Genomic DNA, 21,831 nt, shown 5'->3' with positions numbered 1-21,831 from the left:
TGGATGGATCCATAGATGGATGGTTGGATGGATGGATCCATAGATGGATGGTTGGATGGAAGGATCCATAGATGGATGGAAGGATCCATAGATGGATGGATATATAGATGGATGGGTATAGATACGTGTGTGCGTGTGTGTGTATTTTTATATATATTATTTATATACATATATATATGGCTCGACATTAACGCTTGTCTGGGTCAAGTCGATTTTTTTGAAAGTGAAAGAGAATTTTACTTCCCCGACGGACAAGTATCCTGATTAAAACGTCAATAACAAAAAATTACTAGGTAATCACCAAATTCAAGAATGATTCTGCATTAATTTAGTGTAAGTGGTGATCGATGGTGGATATAATATATATTGTATAACAAGGTTGAGCTGTTGAGGCTCGCGCAGCCTCTCGAGGAGAAAACAAATGAGCGCCGCTCACACATAGAAACTCAGTTAACGTACATGGTTAAAATTACAAATTGTTTTAATATTTATAACATATGATACAGTTAAGCAACATCACACAAACAAGAGTGCTGTTTCCTGAATACCATCATGACTGAACATGACACTAATTCATACGCCAGCTCCATAAACAATTATTTAACATCAAGTCACTTACATTTGAAATGCCATATTGACTGTTTTTGTTCTATTTCAGCAGCGAAAATGGTTCCAAACAAAGCAGAACCATAACGCATGTCACAGCAACAGCGTGTTACAGAATGATTCAGTGTATTCAAGCAAATATTTTACTCGGACAAGTGAATGACAAGCACGTGAACAGGCTTAATGTCGAGCCATATTTGCTTGTCTGGAAATGTTTTTTTGTTATTTTTAGTTTTGTTTCATATGTATACGCTGGTGTATAATTAATTATATATATATTTATACACCAGCGTTTCTGTGACAGACGATATATTGCAAGAAAATCATCCACGATAGAGATAGAGAGATACTAAATTACGATGGTATTTTTACCATGGTAATTTTTTTCATTGACAGATTGATCACTAATGGCAGGATCATTATTATATTAAGCTTAAGTCATATTATGGCAAATTAGTGTGTTTGTCACTGGTGAGGGCTTGTCCCACACCACAGCAGGGCTCAGGATATGAGCAAAGTTTACTGAGAACAGCAGGAGATCGTTCTAATTATCCCTCACAACCCCACTGTTACACACACACACACACACACACACACACCCTAACTAACGGACTGTTAAAGAGACAAACACATACATACAGAGCAATGTGAACATCTGCTGCTCACACCTAATATCTGGAACACACACACACACACACTTAGGCTTATAGTATTACAAAAGTGTTTTCAGTCGTTGCTGAATCTATAACATCAAGGCAAAATAAAGTATTTAACACAAATTGGTGTAAGAATCCGTCTTTGTAATATTTCTGGTCAAAAAGATCAATCTTCAATTGAGATTCTTTAAGATGAAAGAAAATGATGGTGGGAAGATATTCAAAATGGTAAATTGATAAATAAAAATAAATAAAAAGAATTCAAAGCGTTTAATAAATGCAAATGATTAATAACCATTACAGGCGGTTTGTACTACTGTAGCTTTAAGACCACTTTATGTAAAGGAATTCTGTTGGCTGTCCTCTTTGCGTGTGAAATGAGTAAAAACATTTATGTTCAAGTTCCAGCTTTGTTTCCTTCAACAACAGCCTCTTTGCAAGGTCTGCATTTATATTGTGACAGATCACAAAACATTGTGCTGTGAAACGTGCCAAACAAACTGCTGAGGTCAGACTCACATAATCACTACTGAATCAATTACACAAACCTAATTAACTTTAATGTCTTATTCACTCTCCTTCATCAGGAAACATTCCCACCCAGATGGTGACAAACCCTCCACTAGTGAAGCTCCTGCCAAGAAGCCCAAAGGCAGAACAGGTTTTGGAGACTTCAGTTCCTGGTAGAACCACCGTACCATCCCTCCTCACAAACGGCTGATTCTGGGTAAAATACGTGATGATGGACAGATCTTATTCCATGCAAACCTCTTGGTCTTTTGTTTTCTCTTTTGAAAGGGTTTGTATTTTAAGGTAATTGATGTGGCAGGGGTGGTTTTGTTCACTTGTAGTTTGGTCAAGTCTTTCTTTATATTGAGCCCTGTAAATAATCATTGTTATTTTTGGCATATTAAATGATTGCATCTAGGCATTAATAAATGCATTTTGCTAAAAGTTGGCATGTTCATGAGTTTTTATTTTGTGTTACCAGTCCGACTCCCTAACCCAGGGGTAGGCAAGTTCAGTCCTAGAGAGCCGCTGTCCTGCAGAGTTTAGCTCCAACCCTAATTAAACACACCTGAACCAGCTCATCAGTGTCTTCAGGATTACTAAAGCTACAGGCAGGTGAGGGTTTTTCAGGGTTGGAGTCAAACTCTGCAGGACAGCGGCTCTCTAGGACCGAACTTGCCTACCCCTGCCCTAACCATTAAGTCCCAAGTATACTTTATACAAATTTGACTGAACGCGCACCGCCGGATTTTTGTAACCGTGCATACTTTGTATGCGCAGGTTGCACATGCACATTTAATTTTTTTACAGTACTTGCATTGTAACTCATGGCGAGACATTGTTCAAAAATGTGCATGCATCAAACAACTGTGTACACGTACGAGTCAAAAGAAGTGTACTTTGCAAGGTTGTGCGTTCGACTGTGGGCATGCGCTCGCCTACGCGTAAAAAAACAAAGTATACTTTCAGTTTTAGGCCTGACCTTTGATGATCCAATTCAACCATACGAAGCAAAAATAACTTATAACAAATGAACAAACGTGATGTGATTTTTTTTTTTTTTACTGTACAGGTGTGAATATGCATTTCCTTCAGTCTGAGCTTATTTCACTTTTAAGGTAAAAGGGTGTTTTACATTTGCCTTTTCTTTTTTTTTTATTAAAAAGCAAAACAAGCAAGCCCAGCCCAGGTGAGAAAAAGTAATGTAACTTTTTTTGGGAGCAATGCAATATTGTAACGCGTTACTTTTAATAGTAACTTTCCCTAACACTGATAATGAGAGCGTTCCTTACAATGTAATCTCATTAAGTAATAACATTGTTTTCTAACTGAACCAATTACTGTGAGTCAGTTCAGTTCCTCTTCTTCCTTTAGTGTCATGAGTGCAGGTATTGTGTTTGTAGCTGGCACGAGTCCTCCAATGGGATGTGCAGTTCCAAAATGTTGAATGGAAAATCTATGTAGTTCACACAATATAGCAGTTCTGCACTTGTAGTTGTTGTGTCTGCAATTTTTTTAATGTCTTTTCCTGGAGGGGAGTTTCCTGCGTTTGCTTGCTTTGTCCTTCACTGTTCTTGCTGAGTGTGTAGGGTTTCTTTTTTTTTTTGCTGCTGTGACCCAAGTGTGTTTCATACGGCCCCAGGGGCCAATTACACAAGCTTACAGTTTCTGGAAGATATTGCCCCTTTTTCTTCCTTCTGTTGGGATACAAGGATGAATCTCACAAAACCTGTCAGGTGAAGCTCTTCACCTCCAAATCGAAATAAACAAGTTGTATTTAAGTATTGTGACTTTATGACCGATAATCATGTTCACATAAAAAATGACTTCGTTAGTAATGAGACTCACCACTGAGAATAATTGCTGCATTACATTAATGTAAATTTGTGTCATGAAAAATTCCAAATGTATTTATTTTAGGTGAAATATGACCTGTATAAATAAATAACGACTTAAAGGTTTGGGGTTCGTAAGATTTAAAAAAAGAAAGAAAGAAAAAAGATGAATACTTTTATTCAGCAAGGACTCATTAGTTTGTTCAAAAGTGACAGTTAAGACCTTTATTATAATTATAAACGTTTTATATTTCAAATAAATACTATTCTTTTAAACTTTCTATCATTAAAGAATCCTAAAAAAATGTATCAGTTTCCAAAGAGATATTAAGCCGCATGATGTTTCTAAATAAGAATATTGTAATAAAAATGTTTATAATAAGAAACAAACCATCATATTAGAATGGGTTCTGAAGGATTATGTGACACTGGATTAATGATGCTGAAAATCCAGCTTTGACATAACAGGAATAAATTACATTTTTAAAATATATTCAAGATAAAGTTCTTTTAAATGATATTACTGTTTTTAGTGTATTTTTGATCAAATAAATGCAGCTTTGGTGCAGGAGAATTTTCAAAAACAAAATGTTAGAGATGTTTTTGACTTTGTAAGTGTATAACCTGTTATGAGACTGAAGCACAAACGAGCTGGTTTGTCGTGTCTTTCAGGATATTTCTGTGTGTAAGTGATCCAGGCAGGTGTGTGGACAGGTGCTGTGATCATGTCCTGGTAAACAACTTGTGGATGTCTCAGAGGTGTGCTTTCCTCCGGCCATTACGCAACCCTGCATCTGTCTTCTGCATGCCCTGCTCTTGTGTGTTTAGAAGTGATCAGGCACATGTTTTCCCTGCGCATCGGTCTCAAGGCACAGATGGCGGGTTTACAGCATCACTGCAGTCAGGCGGGCTCGTTTATTTGGTGTCAGAGTGCAGGAGGGAAGCTAAAGCCAGTGCAGCACAGAAATCGGTCACTGTTTACAGGATAGTCCGACTTATTTGTTAAAACAATGCGCCACATGTTCCTCCTAAATAGCATAAGCACTATTTGTATGGGTTTGTACAAAATGAGTTAATTTAAAATATTTCTTTTCACATAAACTGCAGTCACAGTGTGGTGTGGAGTGGAGTTGTAAAAACTATTAAATGTGTTTAATTGCACATTTGCACAAACGACAGATAGATAGCACGATAGATGATAGACTGGCAGACAAAAAGAAGGAGAGAGATAGAAAGAATGATAGATCAATGGGTGGATAGATAGACAGATGATAGAATGACAAAGATAGGAAGAATGACAGAACGATGGATGGATATACAGCGATAGATAGAATGACAGAGATAGAAAGATGGATGGAGAAAGATAGAATGACAGAGAACGCTATAGATAGAACGTTATAGATCGATAGGAATGGATGGAGACAGAAAGAACAACAGACAGATGGATAGAATGACAGATAGAAAGATGGCTGGATGGACAGAGACAGAAAGATGGATGGATGGACAGAGACAGAAAGAACGATAGACAAATAGAACAATAGATAGAATGACAGAGAAAGATGGATGAGAGAGATAGAAAGAATGATAGACAGACAGATAGATAGAACGACAGAGAAAGAAAGAATGATAGACAGACAGATAGATAGATAGAACGATGGATGATAGACAAAGATAGAAAGAATGATGGATAGAAAGATGGATGAAGAGAGATAGAAAGAACGACAGATAGATAGATGGAATGACAGAACGATGGATAGAATGAATGACAGGGATAGAAAGAGGGATGGATGGACAAAGATAGAAAGAACGATAGATAGAAAGATGGATGAAGAGAGATAGAAAGAACGACAGATAGATAGACAGACAGATGGATAGAATGACAGATAGAAAGATGGCTGGATGGACAGAGACAGAAAGAACGATAGATAAATAGACAGACAGAGAGAGATGGATAGAATGACAGAGATAGAAAGATGGATGGAAAGAGATAGAAAGAATGATAGACAGATAGATAGAACGACAGAGAAAGAAAGATAGAATGACAGAGAAAGAAAGAATGATAGACAGACAGATAGAACAGCAGATAGAAAGATGGATGGAGAGAGATAGAAAGAACGACAGAGATAGATAGATGGAATGACAGAAAGAACGATGGATAGAATGACAGGGATAGAAAGATGGACAAAGATAGAAAAATGGATAGGTAGAAAGAATGATAGATAGATTGATGGATGGATGAACTCATCTTAAGTCAGAGGAAAGAAGCAGATTAATTTTAAGGAGGATGATAACGTTCTGATAGTTGTATAGTTCTGTTCATTTCTAAGAGTATTAGAGTCCAGTGTCTGTTATTGTGTACATTCCTTCAGTGAAGCAGCACCCATCTGCTCCTTACACAGCTTCCAGGAACACGTCATGTTTGGTGCCATTTCTTTGATGTCTGAATGCCAGAGTCTCTATGGATTATGTTTAAACTGTGATGGTGGACGGCATGTGACTTGACTTTGGCATTGAGACAAATGATTTCCCTTATTTAAAGCCTGAGCCGCTTCCTCAACGTCTCCATGAGCTGGCATGGTACAGTGTAAGTGCAAATTATGTGAAGTGTCCATTGTTTGGAAAGAGCAGCCAAAACAATCGACTTTTAAAAGACATAAGGCTGAATAAATGATCCTGACGCGTGTTGTGTGGATCGGATGTGTCAGCTGTTCTGAATGGGTCATCACATTGGTGTGTTTGAATTTGTTGGACAGTGAGTCGAATCGTTGTTGCAGATGCTCTCTGTGGATCGATGATACAGCTGTTCAATGAAGATACAGCTGTTCAATGAAAAATGATCAGTGGTCATCACTGATGTGTGTGTTTCTGAGGGAGAAGACTGACAGATCTGTCCTGGGAATCAGCTGATATGGGGCTGTGTGTGTGTGTGTGTGTGTGTGTGTGTGTGTGTGTGTCTGCCTCTCACGGGCTGTTTTGCTGACAGAATAGGTGACAATGGCAGGAGCAGGTGCTGACAGTTGGGAACTTTCCAGCCCTGTCTGGTCCCCTGCCACCCCACCAGTGCCGACCATCAGCACTGCACATGTGTTTGTGAAAGAGCTGCTGGGATATCTTGTATTTGAGCTCCGAGTTCTTGTTTGAGAATTTGGTGTCATTATGATACCTCCTGAGTATGAAAGAGATGAGTGCAGAGTGCAGAACACACTTTTGTTTGTTTAATTTAATAGATTTGTCGTTAAAATTAAATCGTATTTTTATTACATATGATTTTATTTTTCATTTTGTATTTTATTTCATTAACTGTATACAATTTTTATTTATTGTAAAAAACAACAACATGAGAATTTTTTTTAAATAAATGTATTTTTCATTGTTTTATAATTTAAGTTGTTGTTTTTTAAAATAAATAAAAATTGTATACAGTTAATGAAATAAAATACAAAATGAAAAATAAATTTATTTTAAAAAAAAACCTCATTTAATTTACTTAAAAACATTTCTAAAATAACCTTTAAATAGTATTTTATTGTAGGATATTATATTTTTAAAGTAAATTAAATGATATAAATACTAAAATAAAATATTAAAATAAAATTATAAAATAAAAACATTTCTAAAATAAACTTTAAAAATATAATATCCTACAGTAAAATACTATTTAAAGTTTATTTAAGAAATGTTTTATTTAATTTTAGTATTTTTCATTTAATTTACTTTAAATAGTATTTTATTGTAGGATATTATATTTTTAATTTTATAATTTTATTTTAATATTTAATTTAATTTTAGTTTTTATTTAATTTACTTTAAAAATATATCCTACAATAAAATATTATTTAAAGTTTTTTAGAAATGTTTTTATTTTATAATTATTTTAATATTTAATTTTATTTTAGTATTCATTTCATTTAATTTACTTTAAATTGTATTTTATCGTAGGATATTTTTGCTTTTTGTTTGATAAACGTCATTTTTGTTTTTGCTTTTTATTATTGTGATAATTATTTTAGGATTTAATTTACTTTAAATAGTATTTTACTGTAGGATATTAATATTCTACTTTTTATTTTATAAACATTTGTCTTTGTTTTATGATTTTCATTTTTTGGTGATAATTTTATTATAGTATTTGATTCAATTTGTTTTATTTTAGAAAATGATTTTTAATAATGATTTTTGTATATTTTGTTTTAGATTTTCTTTTTCAAATTATTTGTTAATGCTTGTTTACTCAATTTCCACTGTTATTTTACTTAAATGTGTCATGAACTGGCTTTTTAAAAAAAATATTATACTGTTGTCTGAGGTCAACTTATGACGTTTGTGTGGTTTTTACATTAAAAAAACATCATAATGAATAAGTAATAGGCTATTTTCTGCCTTGGTTTTGAGCCTCTCTGAAAAACACTCGCATTTGATGGGCGTGCCGCACTGAACACTTGGAAGTAAACGCCCACGGCTAGGATTGGATAAGATTTGCATATTTAATGAGCTTCGGCTACAGTCTGTCCCAGGAATCTGGGGGAAATGCTCAGAGGACTCGCAAAATATCAAACAAACACAATGATTAAATCTCACACACTCACGCACCTGGCCCATAACGTTACAAGTCCAATCATGAGTGAACCAATTCAATAACACCTTCTCCCCCCGTGACAGTGTGCTAAGGTATGTAATCAATAGATTTCAAACGATCTGTAATGTTATGCAAAACTAACACATGTTTTAGCCTACTCACACAAGTGTGTGTTCAGAAGGAAGCTTATGCAGGGACAATCCTTAGCTCACGAGTCGGTGGGCGGGGCTACAGAAGCATATTTATCTGTAGAGGCGGCGTCTAGGTCCTATTACGCAAGAGATCCGCTTATTCTGAGAGCTCTCGTTTTCTAGGCCTGGTGTCAATAAAAGCTTTTCTTTGACTAACAAGGAAGTTTTCAGCTCTGAAACTCACAGGATATTCTTATATTACCATGACCTTTTACATATCAAAAAGCTCAAGGGAAAGTTGATTTCTCAGTTCATCACCCCTTTAATTCTACTTTTGCATCCTTCTTTGGTCATACAAATGCCATGCAAGTTTGACTATGCTTCAGAGGTGCGACTGACAGATTCTTCTCGCATACACATTATATTAGATGCAGAAAGGGAGCGCGTGTGTTAGATAAATATATAGATGGATGGATGGAGAGAGACGAATGAGGCAGAATTGGTTTGTCGAGCCTCAGCTGGCATTTGTGTCGGCTGTAAAAAGTGCCTGAGGCACAAAATGTGTGCATCTATTGTGTCTCTCTCTCTCTCTCTCTGATAGAAGTCTGTCATTTTAACAATTCATAGCATCGCCAAATGAACACTGATCGAATATTAGCTAGTAATACTTTAAAGACCATATAAAAACTAATTTGACTCTATTTAGTTTCTTATACAGTAGCTGCTGTAAGCATTTTCTTTAAGCATAACATATCTTGTCAGACGACTGAAATGTCTGGTGTCCTGAGAAATCACACCTGTTCCTGTGACAGCTCTAGACTCTAAGCAGAGTAAAAAATGTGTTTGTTAGTCAGTGAAAATGGAAGCTTGGGTTTGGGGTGAGACTGTCTCTTTGCTGAAAAATGGTAGAAGGAGGAAAAGCTGAAGACTTGGAGTAATGATGCTGAAAATTCATCTTTGCCAACACAGGAATAAATATTTTAAAATAGTCAAATAGAAAACAAAATATATTGACTAAAAGTGAATAATTAAGGCTTAACCCTAATGACCAATTATCCAATATTATGAAAAAAAATTAAACACCATGTACTGAACAATCACACCCAGTAAGAGGCGATTTCACATGATCTGAAATCTTTCTAATATGCTGATTTGCTGCTTAAGAAACATTGGTAACACTTTATTTTAAGGGTCTGTAATTATGCGGTAGTTAAGCATTAACACCAACCTGGCTCCGCCCTCCTACGTACTTCCGCTCAATTTTCATTTTCCTTCAGTACTCAGTCTGGGACTGCGGTATATTCTTAGGTTTTCTCCGAACAAATTTTTACCGGTCCAATCAGCGAACAGAGGGAGTGGCTGAGAACGATGGCGTTGATGTCGTGACTCGTGCGCTAGTTTGAGTTGTAGTTCAGTGATGGCGGTGGAGAAAGATGCGAGCGAACCCATTCATTCCGTTGTGGCACCGCTGCCGAATATCCAGACGTTAAAGCCAGAGCAAGAACAATCTTTGAAGTTTTTTTGGAGGCCATGATGTTGTGTCCCGGGAAAAGTTTGATTTTCCAGCTCACTCCGTTAGTGGTGAAGGAGTTGGCTGAAGCCCCAGTAAGTTGATTGTTTCGCGTGCGGTCGTAAGGCAGTCGTCATCATTTATAGGGGCTAGTCAGTGATTTTATTGCCATCCGTCTCCCACCACCCGCATAAAATTCCCTGGCCGAATTACCTACTGTTTTAGACAAACACCAAGGTCGTGTTTTCAAGGATACATCACTTCAAAATTCACTGTTTATATCCTTTTTGACCACTGCGGAGCACCGTACGGCCGCTCTTCGCAGTCATTTGGATGCATTTCTAGACTTGTGTTTCTATAAATGCTGGCAAGCATTTTCAAGAGCAATATATTTCATCACGCTCAAAAAATAAGAAAAGCACGTAAACATTTGAATTGGGCCGTTATTTACAGCAGCATTTATTCTTATCATACCAAGCATATGATATTTTATTTACAGTATGTTATGGACCACGTGAGCAGCGCGTTCCCGATCACAAAACTCTCCTCCACTGTGAATAAATCCCAATCCGAATGCACAAGGTTTTATCACTGAGGTGGCGTGCACAATCTGCAGTTATTTTTACGGATTTCCATGTGAGAAACAGAGGCGAACGGCGCATGACATACGTCACGACCAAACGTTAGCGATTGGTTATGACAGATCCAGAGTGGCACTGGGCAGATCCAATAGAGATCGCTAAGACATGTGACCAGCTGGGCGGCAACGTCATCAGAACGCAAAGAATTATGGGTATGTTTGGCCCGTTTACATGGCCTGGCATAGCAGGCTAGTGCTCTGGCATGAAAATAATTAAAAATTAGAGAGAAAAACAGAATATAATCCAACAAAATGCAGCAGGCTAAAGAAAACATTGTCGGACCAGATCGCCTAAAACTAGGGGTGCACCGAAATTTTCGGCCACACCATGTCATGCCAATGCCATTATCGGTTTCGGGCAAACCGAAAGTGAATGTCACGCGCCCCTCCCATCCGTGCGCAAGTGCTTAGGTTTCACTCACGGTCGAGCGGTTATCGCGCGACGCATCTGCCTATCAAAGATTAAGCATGTCAGCGGTATGAGAAATACACTGTAAAAAAAATTCAGGTCTCCAATTGAAAATTTTCTAGTGACCGATCACATCTAAATTTTTCAGTTGGCCAAATTGAATTTCTGTGAATTGATGCGATTTAATTCAATTAAAATTCAAGAAATTCAATTTGGCCAACTAAAAAATTTAGATGTGATCTGTCACTAGAAAATTTTCAATTGGTGACCGGATTTTTTTTTTTTACCGCGTAGAGACGTATCCAGCTGAACTACCCATTGCCAGAAGCGACAATCCCCTTGACTACTGACGCGCGAACGAAGGCCGCTTTCCATTGCTTGCGCGGATTGCACGCAGGTATTTATCTGCCCCAAGCAGTGTTGCCAAGTCCACGGTTTTCCCGGGATGTTTTTCCATGTCCGCGGGTTGAAGCGATCCCAATTATGTGATATTTAGACCCAGGAATGCGAATTTTAGCAGGCAACCCTGCCAAAAAAAAAAAAAACATTTTACCCCCAAATGCCATATTTCCCGGAGAACAGTGACAGACAGTGAGTGTAGCATCTCATGTTCTTAATGAGAACCATTCTGTGATTTTGTGTGCAGTTATTCAGATAATTGTGGATCTTTTTTTGCACAACTGTTAAAAAACGATTTTATTTGATGGAACAAAACTTGAAGGATTATATTATTTGGTATTATTATTTATATTTATTGTTAAAAATATTTTAGGTTTTGTTATGCAACTTAAAAGTTTGATTACTCTATTGGTTCGTGATTTTTTTTTTTTTTTTTTTCATTTCAGATCCATTAAATTCAAGCTATACCTAATATATATATTTATATAAATTTTCTAGTGACCGATCACATCTAAATTTTTCAGTTGGCCAAATTGAATTTCTGTGAATTGATGCGATTTAATTCAATTAAAATTTATATATATATATATATATATATATTAGGGCTGAAACGATTCATCGAGTTACTCGATTAACTCGATTACAAAAATTCCTCGAGGCAAAAATTCTGCCTCGAAGCCTCGTTAAATTCCTATGACGCGCAGGATCTGATTCACACAGACCGCTGTTAAATGTTCAGGAAGCACGCCATAGCGCATGATACATTTTGAATTTAGTTTAAATTCTAGATGCCCAGAATCACTATAGTAACTGCATGTTTTACACAGTTTATGTAAGTTGATTACCGTTCTTATAGCTGCCACACACACACACACGGCGCGCGCAAGCCCCAAAGCCAGATCGCTTCCACTTTCATCCTCATAAAGTTTGTCAAGTAAATGCTTTTAAAGCCTTGCCAGTTTGAACATTGAAGCGGTTGTGCACTATGCTAAAACAACAATACGGAAAACGTATCCGTTCAGTGCTCAGCTTTTTTCTGTGACACGGAGAGTTGAGCCGTGTCGCGTCTTTGACAACGAGCGCGCGCCTTGAAGGCATGACCTCTTTTCGCGTGAAGATCGCGCGCGGAGAGCAGCGCAGAACTGATAGTAGAAAATCAGTAACACACACACACACACACACACACACACGCGCAAGCACCCTCCTCTATCTCTCGCGCCAGTCAGACCAATCGTGGCAATGCATCACATATGCTTAAACTTTTATGTAGCCACGCAACAATAATTTCAGCATTCACTGTATACACCGGGACGTGATCTGACGCGATTTTTCAAACGGATGCTTCACCTAAAATGCACCGCAATGCAAGTGATGCAAGCCAAATGCAGCGTTCTATTAAAAATGAATGTATGTATTTCTGCTGTACCAAACTGCAATGAAGCCTCACACACACACAGACACAGGTTGCTAGGTTACCATAGCAAATAGGCTCACGCTCACCACATATGAAATATTATTTGTTAGTAGTCTAATGGTAAATGCTGCAGGTGTAGAAATCTAAATACAAGATATTTACTTTGATGTTAGGGCTAGATTACAGCATGAAACCTGCTGTGCATATTAATAAATTATTGCTTTTCCTCTTCATTTTCGTTATGCATTATTTGTTTTGGTTGTTTAAAAACACATGAAAAAAATTGCATCCGATTAATCGGTCGATTAAGTGCTAGATTAATCGATTACAAAAAGAATCGATAGCTGCAGCCCTAATATATATATATATATATATTTTTTAGTATACGTTTTTAAAAGAAGCCATTTTCGGCCAAGTGGATCCTAAATTTTCGGTTTCGGCCCAGAATTCATTTCGGTGCATCACTACCTAAAACTAAACTAAATCCTAATGCAAAGACGAGATATGATGAGAAAATAAAGGGAATCAAAGGACTGGATCCTTAAGAGCTGAGCGACTGGTCAAGGGACGTCAAACTGTTGCCCAACTTCCAGCACCCATACAACTACATGATATTAAGTTTTCAGTAACTTCAAGGCGCTGCTGCAGGCCCAGGTCTTTTTTACAGATGGATGGGTTCAGGACCTGGAGATTGTAAAAGTGGGGCAGAAAACTGTTGTCCGTTCAAAGGTATGCTAATTTTTTTAAGCACCACACTCCTCGCTCTCTCTCATTGATCTGCATGCAGTCAGAATTCAACAAACCAGCGTGTGAGAGTGCAATCGAACAGTGGAAACATAAAAACATACTCCATCATTTTGTTCATACAGGACATCATTCAAACCGCAAAGTGTTTACTTATATTTGTGTACACTCGCAATAAAATATTCGTCGCCTTTGTCACCTCTGAAACATGGCTTGTACTATTATTTTTTCCACGCTGGAAAACGATAAAAGGATATCCCGTTCTTTATGCCACTTCTATCGCGAGAATGACTATTGCAGTTCAGTTTATAACACAGCAGGTAGACGGCATCTTGAACACCGCGTTCTTCCCTCCATGCAAAGAAGTCTGGCGCCCATTTGTGCCACGGATTCCCAAAATGCTTTGCGTTCACCACTGGGAATATGTCATGATGACGACACATTAGCAATCTCTATAGTTTTAAACTTCAGAGAACCCGCCCTCATGGAAGTAAACGCTTGTCAATGGAGAGTGGCCAGACTCTCTGTGCATTTCAAATGAAATGTATGAGAGTCTGGTAGGACCAGGCTACATTAACACACTGCTAGTTGATGATTAACTGAACATATAGTAAAGTCATTATTTTTGCATTAGTTCAGCTTAAACAAACCAGTAATTAATGGTTGACTGAACATATATTAAGGGCATATTAGAATTATTTACAACTTATCAAACATTTGAAGGATAAATAAGCCAATAATTAATGATTAACTGAATGTATGGTAAAGAACCCCATTTGGGGTTACACTTCATTTGATAGTCAACTTTTAACATTCCTTTTCCACTATAGTACTCTAATACTCATTAGTCATTAGAGTATTAGTCGACTGTTAGGTGTAGCGGGTTAATAGAGTAAGTTGACATGTAGTTGCAAAGTTACTAGTAGTTAGTAGAATGTCTAAAGTGGACTGTTGAAATGAGTCACCCCTTTTAACAATTATTTACAACTTGAAAAATTGTGTAGTAAATGATTTGCATAATGTTATATTTCTGTGTTTTACCGTTTATTAAGTAAACTGAACAATATGAATCATTGTTTAAATAATGCTGCTTTTACAGTTGAGTAATAAATTGCTAAAATTGTGTAGTAAAGACAATTTGACCCCCTGTTCTAAAGCGAAAAGTATATCCACTTTCATTATTTTTTTATTTGTATGGAACTCATTAAGTGATGTTCAAGTTTATTCACCAGAATAAGCCAGTAATTGTGGCCAGGTTATGCAGTACAGTACTACTAAAGACACGTTCCGGTGTGTTCATGCTTAACTACAGCATAAATAATGGCTAAGTATTTATGCAAGTATTCTAATTGAAATATACAGCATGTGACATTATGGAAGCTTAATGCACTGCAAATACTCATTTATTGTTGTCTCTGAGTAACTGGATAACAGCTGTCCACGTTTAGTGGTCGTGCGGATCGTGCTCTCGGTGTCTCGCGGCTGACACTCACTCCTTAGTCCTATGCGTTAATCAAAAGTCACCAACACTAATGTGTTAAGACCCATCACAAGCTCATATTCTTGTTCATATCTCATGTTGTAACGTGGATAAATGAGTGGAATACGGGACTTTGGAATAATGGAAAGCCATAAAACATCATGTTCTAAAGCACTCGGAAAGAGTATTGGCCGCTCGTTGCGCGTTCCCCTCTTTCAGCTGTTATTATCCTTCTGAAGGGATGAGTCACCCCTGGTGCTGTCACTATCTGTCTGCCTGCTTTCCTGCCTGTTTACGCGTCTCTCCCTCCATATAAATCAGAGACCCGACCGCATCACTGCCAGTACACAGCTTTTTCTTTGTGCAAAGCCCAGGAGAGGATCTAAGGTCAATGCATTCAATATACTTGAGTTTTGTGTATTACCAGCGTAGGGTTTGTCCTGCGTCACTGCTCTGGTTTCAGATTCCTTATTCAGAGGTGAAAATATAGACAGAACCAAATACATGAAAATGTTCTTGTAGTAGGCTAATAAATATAAATCATCAGCGATCTGAACTCCACTGTCAATGAAAGATTCCTTTTATATATAGAACATTTTTACCTCCAGAATTCCTTTTAGCAACATTAAAACATATGTTATCAACATGGCATGACGACAACATTTTAGTGGTAGGTAGTGGTGATGTTCACTAGGGCAGAACTAAAGTATATTGTAAACTTTTTTTTTAATTGTAAACCATCACTTCCGTCCAACGGCCATATACAGGTTCATGAGTTCACGCTTTGATTCACATGCTATTGGAAATGTCCTACTTCCCAATTCTGAAGTCGTGATAACGAGCTTGTCGCATTCAAGTGCTTTGTTGCCGGAAAGTACAGGAACCATGGAGGACACCAGGCAATCTTATTAAAGCCAACATTATATTTAGCATCCCATTCATTGACAACCATATCATTCACCACACCCTGTATAGTCAGCTTGCTGACGATTCTGGAATTTTGGTCAAATACAGTTTATTTTTAGCCTAGACATCTAGACGCACCCTAGCGGCAGAAAATGTATTTTGTCGCGAGTGTACTCTAGCAACTCTCGGTAGACCTGAGAGCTGGAAAAAACAAACTCTGGTCAGGCCAATCACAGCGTGTGTAGAGTCGGTGGGCGGGCTTAACATAATGACGGCACGTCACGGCAGAGTTGCGGACGGAGGTTCCGCATGCTACTCGTAAACAAAGAAGCTGACGAACAGCAGTCTTTTGAACCGGCTTTGGCTGCGACTCTGGAAGACTTGGACTTAAGCTTTTTTTTTGAGAAAAGAACAAAGAACGGCACTGAAGTCATTCTTAAGAAAAGATGATATGTTCGCAGTTTTGCCGACCGGATACGCGAAAGTCTATCAACTAACGTTAGCTCGGCTTCACCTTCTTCTTCGCTCTGGTTGGTTGTGGCGCTCATGGCGATATCCAATTGCGTGCAGATGGAATTTGAAAGACAACCGTTTATCCTGCCCCTCGGATTGAGCCCTGCCAATGGTGAGTTTCCAGACCCAACATCTTGATGTGGGTCTAGCTTGTCAGGCTAGGTTATTTTTGCAGTGTATAATACACTTCAATGATTATTCATATATGTGAACATGCAAAACAAGGTGACTTCGGTTTTTAACACGTCATTAACTATTTTTAACATTGATTAAAAAAATCATAAATGTTTCTTGAGCAGCGAATCAGCACATTAGAATGATTTCTGAAGGATCATGTGACACTGAAGACTGGAGTAATGATGCTGAAAATTCAGCTTTGCATCACATGAATAAATATATTCAAATAGAATACGGTTATTTTAAACTGCAAGAATAGTTCTCAATATTACGGTTTTCACTTTTTTTTGGTGCGCAAAAAAACGTAATTTAAAAAAATAATAATTTACAGTATACTTAATATGTTAACTAAAACAATTGCTAAAAAGAAATGAGATGTAAATAAAAATCTTGTATATAAAAAGTATTTTTCAGATAATTGCAATGCATTCTGATTGCCTTTTAATGGTTACATGTGACTGCCTTAAAGGAGTACTTCAGTGCTGGGAAGATGAATGTGTATTTAAACTGGGTCATTTATGTAGTAGAAATGTGAAATTATTTTAAAATTTGGTGCCTTTTGTATTTTTGTCTCATGTGGATGAAAGACAACAACTCCCACAATGCACTTGCTTCGCTGCCCTATGAGGCCACTCCACTTTCATAGGAATTCATTGAAAAGTTGAACCACTCGTTTTGCCCCGAATCGTTAATGCCCAATCCGAGCGGCCATGCTCATTTACATTCTGTGAGTGAGATCCCTCTGCTGTGGCCGGGTTGATAACCTGCGGAACAGCTCCTACTACTGGCTGTAGTCTCTAGCCTCTGGCCAAAAAATCCTTCTACGATAATTCGAATATACTACCGGGTTTCTACTGATACAAAGCTTAATGTTAAATCGCTGAAGTATAATTTAACCTAAAGAAGGTGGCATAATATTAGCATATTTTTGTTAACACTTTACAACAAGGTCTCGTTTGTTACATCACGTTATTTCAGAATGCATGAAATAATATTAACAGATAGATCTTCATGAAATTAAGATTAATGAATTGTTGATTGTTAGTTTAAGTTGACTAAAATAGTTTACAAATTGTAAAGTGCTACCATTTAATTTATATTTTTGTTTCTTTTAAAAATAATTTCTCCAAGCAAGCAGTGTGGACATGACTGAAATCAATGAGGCCCATAAGACCTGCAGCTGGATTTGAGTTCTCCCCAGCGGGCCTCTGGGACTGTGTTTCCTCTGTATGACAGTATATGTACACAATCAGTGGGAGGGTCTCTCAACAGCCCTCTCTGTTGGCACGGTCACACAGCCAAATTATATATTTTCTTTACCGCTACAGCAGAGACCAGTCTCCCCACAGTAAGACTTTTCATGTGTGCGCGTGTGTGTGTGTTTGTGTGGACCACATGCTGCTCCTGAAATAAACACTCGGCTAAATTTAGCATTAGCGCTGACCCTAGAGGCAGTGACTTCTAATGGATCACTAATGCAGCATTGAGACACCAGCCTGACTTCATATGATGCGGATCTGCAGAGGGAGTTTGTGTAGCTACTCGTTTTTATTCCTCTCTTTCATTTTCCCTCTCGCTCTCTCAGCTAATGCAGTGAAGGTTTAGGCGGTGTGAGTGTGTGTGTTTGTTGTGGATCTGGAATGATGCCAGTAGCTTGGCTTGACTGGATCACGGGGCCTCTGTCCTGACATTGAAGCAAGCGGGTGGTGGAGTGTGTGAGAGTACGACTGTTTTCTTTCTGAATCTGAGGGGATGATTCAGTACTTTTACGCATTAATTTTAATAATTTAACTGTTAATTAATTTTCAGCACCATTACTCTTCAGTGTCACCTGATCCTTCAGAAATCATTCTAATAGTAATATGCTGCTCAAAAATAAAAATTCTTCTTATCAATGTTAAAAACTGTTGTGCTGCTTAATATTTTAGTGGTACCGTGGTACATTTTTTTCAGGATTCTTTGATTAATAGAAAGTTTAAAGGAACAACATTTATTTGAAATAGAAATCTTTTGTAACATGTCTTATCTATCACTTGCTGAATAAAAGTATTAATTTCTTTATAACCTCTCTTCTTAACTTGTTTCTTCTTTAAATCAGAAACAGCAAAACAACAGATTGAGGGAAAGATTAACAAGACTGACTGATTAGTTTAGAATATGAAGAGTTGGAGACTAAAGTAAAGACGGAATTAATCAAGTAAAACTACTTTAGCGAAAGAAAGAAAAAATTCTTCTTTAGAACCCAAAATATAAATTCTTTAGAAAAATATCCTGGCCACCCTTTATGATGTGTGTATGATTATTATTAACTACTATAAGACCAAACATATCACTGTCATATCCATTTACCATGCCAAACCCTCAGAGAGTTGTCATGACAGAACTATTTATAATACTATTTCGGTTTTGGACATTTCGGAGCTTGTCGTCACTCACATTCATAGTAAAGAGTGACCAGGATATTCCTCATAAAATTCATCTTTTGTGTTCCAGAGAACAAAGTCAGTTTTGGAACAACACGATGATGAGTAAATAATAACAGATCATTCAGTCATTAGTTTTCTAAACTAATCCTTTAATAAAAAGACACAGTAGGTGCGTCCCAATTCGCGTACATATGCACTTATTCTATGACATTTTTAAGTATAAATAGTGCAAGTAGTATGTTCACACTGATAATTCCACCAAAAATGCACCTAAAATACCCGGATGATGCACTAAATTGACGGAAAAAAAACAAAGTGTGGAATGTTGAACACTTCATGCACTCGACTGTCGCAGCTTTAATTAGGTAGCAAAGGGGGAGGGGCTATCAGACTCATGCTGAATTACAAAATTACCATATGAAGTTCATACACTACACGGTTGAGTACATAGTGCATAAATACATAGTGTATAAGTGCAGTGTATAGTGTGTGCGTCATTTGGGACCCAGCTATAGTTGTCAGTGTCCTTCATCTCTTTCTCTCGTGTTTGTGTTTTTCTAGGTGGGTGGATGAGAGGAGAGATGCCACCAGCTGCTCTCAGAGTGAAAGATCTTTTTACTTTCCCTGCACAGTAATAACACCAGCCTTCCCTCCGTTCCCCCTCATTCAATAACCCCATAAACTACCCGGCATCAAACGACATTAAAGTTACGCAAGGCATTTCTGTCCCTCTTTTTTTTCACTTAACAATAACCATAGTCCTGCGCTTGAGGGCATAAGCTTGAATCAGGATAATTTCTGTATCATTTAATACTTGTGCGCAAAACAGAACAAGTACATGTGTCAGTGCCATCACCATGGTAACAAAAGATGTTGAGCGCTGGACCCACTCTGAAGTGCGTAGGATTCTAAAGTGTGGTGACATCATTGGGGAAGACAACTTCCTGTCCAAACACAGGAAATCAATGACACACAGGTCTAATCGCCATTATGTATAGCTCTCATGGGTTATATAAAGTATGATTAGCACAGATAACATGAACATTATGGAGCAAAAGGTATTAAATAGTGACTATTCATTTGTAATGTTTTGGGAATATGTGCTTTTTACTGCTATACACATGCAAAAGTGAATTGTACATTGTGTATGTGTAAAGGAACAATCATATATCACATGTACAGCAATTTAGATTGATAAAACATTGACGTGACAGAAAGAGAAAAGTTTAACCTTATGGGATGCAGTGACTACGAGTAAATACCATAACCCATATATTTCATTTTGGAAAGGAAAGTTGCAGTAGCTACACTGGCAAAGAAACTGAGAAAAATGGCTTTTATTTTCTCTAAATCTAGTTGAGCCAAATCTGTCTGTTACAGTAGGTCTACATTGCAGTGTTTTGCCTTTGCATGGCAGTATTCCTTTAAAGAATCCGTGTATATATTTATTTTATTTGCCAGGGCAGTGGCCAGGCAATGAAGTCATGTTAATTGTTATAAAGTGTGTGTCAGGTTATGAGTCATGGCATCGTGAATCTTGTTGCCTGGGCCTCCCGATGATGTCATCAACAGCCCAAAATAGCCGTGGTACTAAAAGCTAGTAGGAGCCAAGCACTCTGGACACTTCATCTGTTTAAACACTCCAGAGAGGAAGAGTGAGAATGAAATCATAGACTAACAGAGCGGGGTAGATATACAGTTATACAGCAGATAGAACAGCATCCTATAAATACTCAAGAGCGTGAGAGAAAACAGGAAGAGCACTCGGAAAATCCCTCTTTTTTGGAGAGATGAACCAGACTTCCATCATAAAATTTCCAGATTACAATTCACTCTGGCTAACAACATCTCAGTTAGATTGTTTGCTCGACATGCCAAGTGACCCACTACACTTTTGAATAACCCGTTTTTATGTGACGTTTAGGGATACACTGTTCAAAAAAAAGTTTTCTTTGACAGAAATGAGTACCATTATTCAGATGCAATAAACTGATCAAAGGTGACAGTAAAGACATTTATAATGTTACAAAAGATTTAGATTTCAAATGCTTTTTTTTTTTTTTTTTTACTTCAAGTCACAATTAGTAGATATAAACTGTCGTTGTAGACTTCCATCATAAACTGTGAAATCTAAAGTCAAATTGTGTGAGTCACAATTAACCTTTTAGACAGAAATGTGCTTACATACTGAATGTCTCAGACCAAATCAGAAAGATTTACACTGAAACGTCGTTTTAAGAAAATCTTTGTTTTGTTCAATAATGTGTGCACCAGACAGCCCAGTACATGCGTTTACCATGTGAGCCTGATACTAGTTAAATGGCAGATTTCATTTTTTTTCTCTTTCTATTGATCAACAAATCCCAATAAATGTTTTTTTTTTTAAAAGATGAGACTGTTCTCAAATCTCAATACTGTATTAGACTTGTTTTTTGTAGTAGCAAACTAACAGTCCCCTGTCTGGTATAATGGGTTTCCTGATACTCTGGCACAGTTGTTCTGCAGGGACACAATGTCCAGACAACTGCTATGGTGGAGGAAGTCATTATGTCATCAGGACTCAAATCTAGGTGAAGACATCATCTCATGTCCTCAGTATGTACTTGTTTGAGTGTGTCTGTCTGACCTCCCGCACACGAACAGAGAGGCGTTCATGCAACTGCTTTCACTAATATGATAGAACTGGTATTTACTTTTGGAAAAATAAAAAACACCAATAACTGAGAATTATTGTTGGCAAAAATATAATATTGTATTTGGACAAGAAATCAGTTTTCTTGCAAATAAAAATTAACGTCCGGGAAAGTGTTTGTATCTAAACAGCAGTGCATTATTCATTATATATTGAATAATTATCAGTGCATAAATCAACTTTTTTCTACAAATTACTGTTATTATT

The 21,831-nt window shown here is 37.3% G+C and overlaps 1 protein-coding gene across 2 annotated transcripts in view; it reads left to right on the top strand.

The window, feature by feature from the left end:
* The window catches only part of ppil2 (peptidylprolyl isomerase (cyclophilin)-like 2), a 57,744-nt gene extending 38,093 nt beyond the window's left edge, over positions 1 to 19,651 (top strand). The window contains exons 20-21 of one of the 2 annotated variants that reach the window (XM_079814632.1): positions 1,850 to 1,989; positions 19,494 to 19,651. In XM_079814632.1, the coding sequence (XP_079670758.1) occupies positions 1,850 to 1,949 (100 nt within the window). In that variant the 3' untranslated portion in view covers positions 1,950 to 1,989; positions 19,494 to 19,651. Of the gene's footprint in view, positions 1 to 1,849; positions 3,265 to 19,493 lie in introns of those variants that run through there. The other variant, XM_079814631.1, reaches the window with a different exon arrangement.
* The last annotated feature ends 2,180 nt before the right edge of the window (positions 19,652 to 21,831 follow it).

Source organism: Gobio gobio, assembly GCF_949357685.1.
Source record: "Gobio gobio genome assembly, chromosome: 4".
Taxonomy (NCBI): domain Eukaryota; kingdom Metazoa; phylum Chordata; class Actinopteri; order Cypriniformes; family Gobionidae; genus Gobio; species Gobio gobio.
This window is presented reverse-complemented; position numbering and strand designations above follow the sequence as displayed.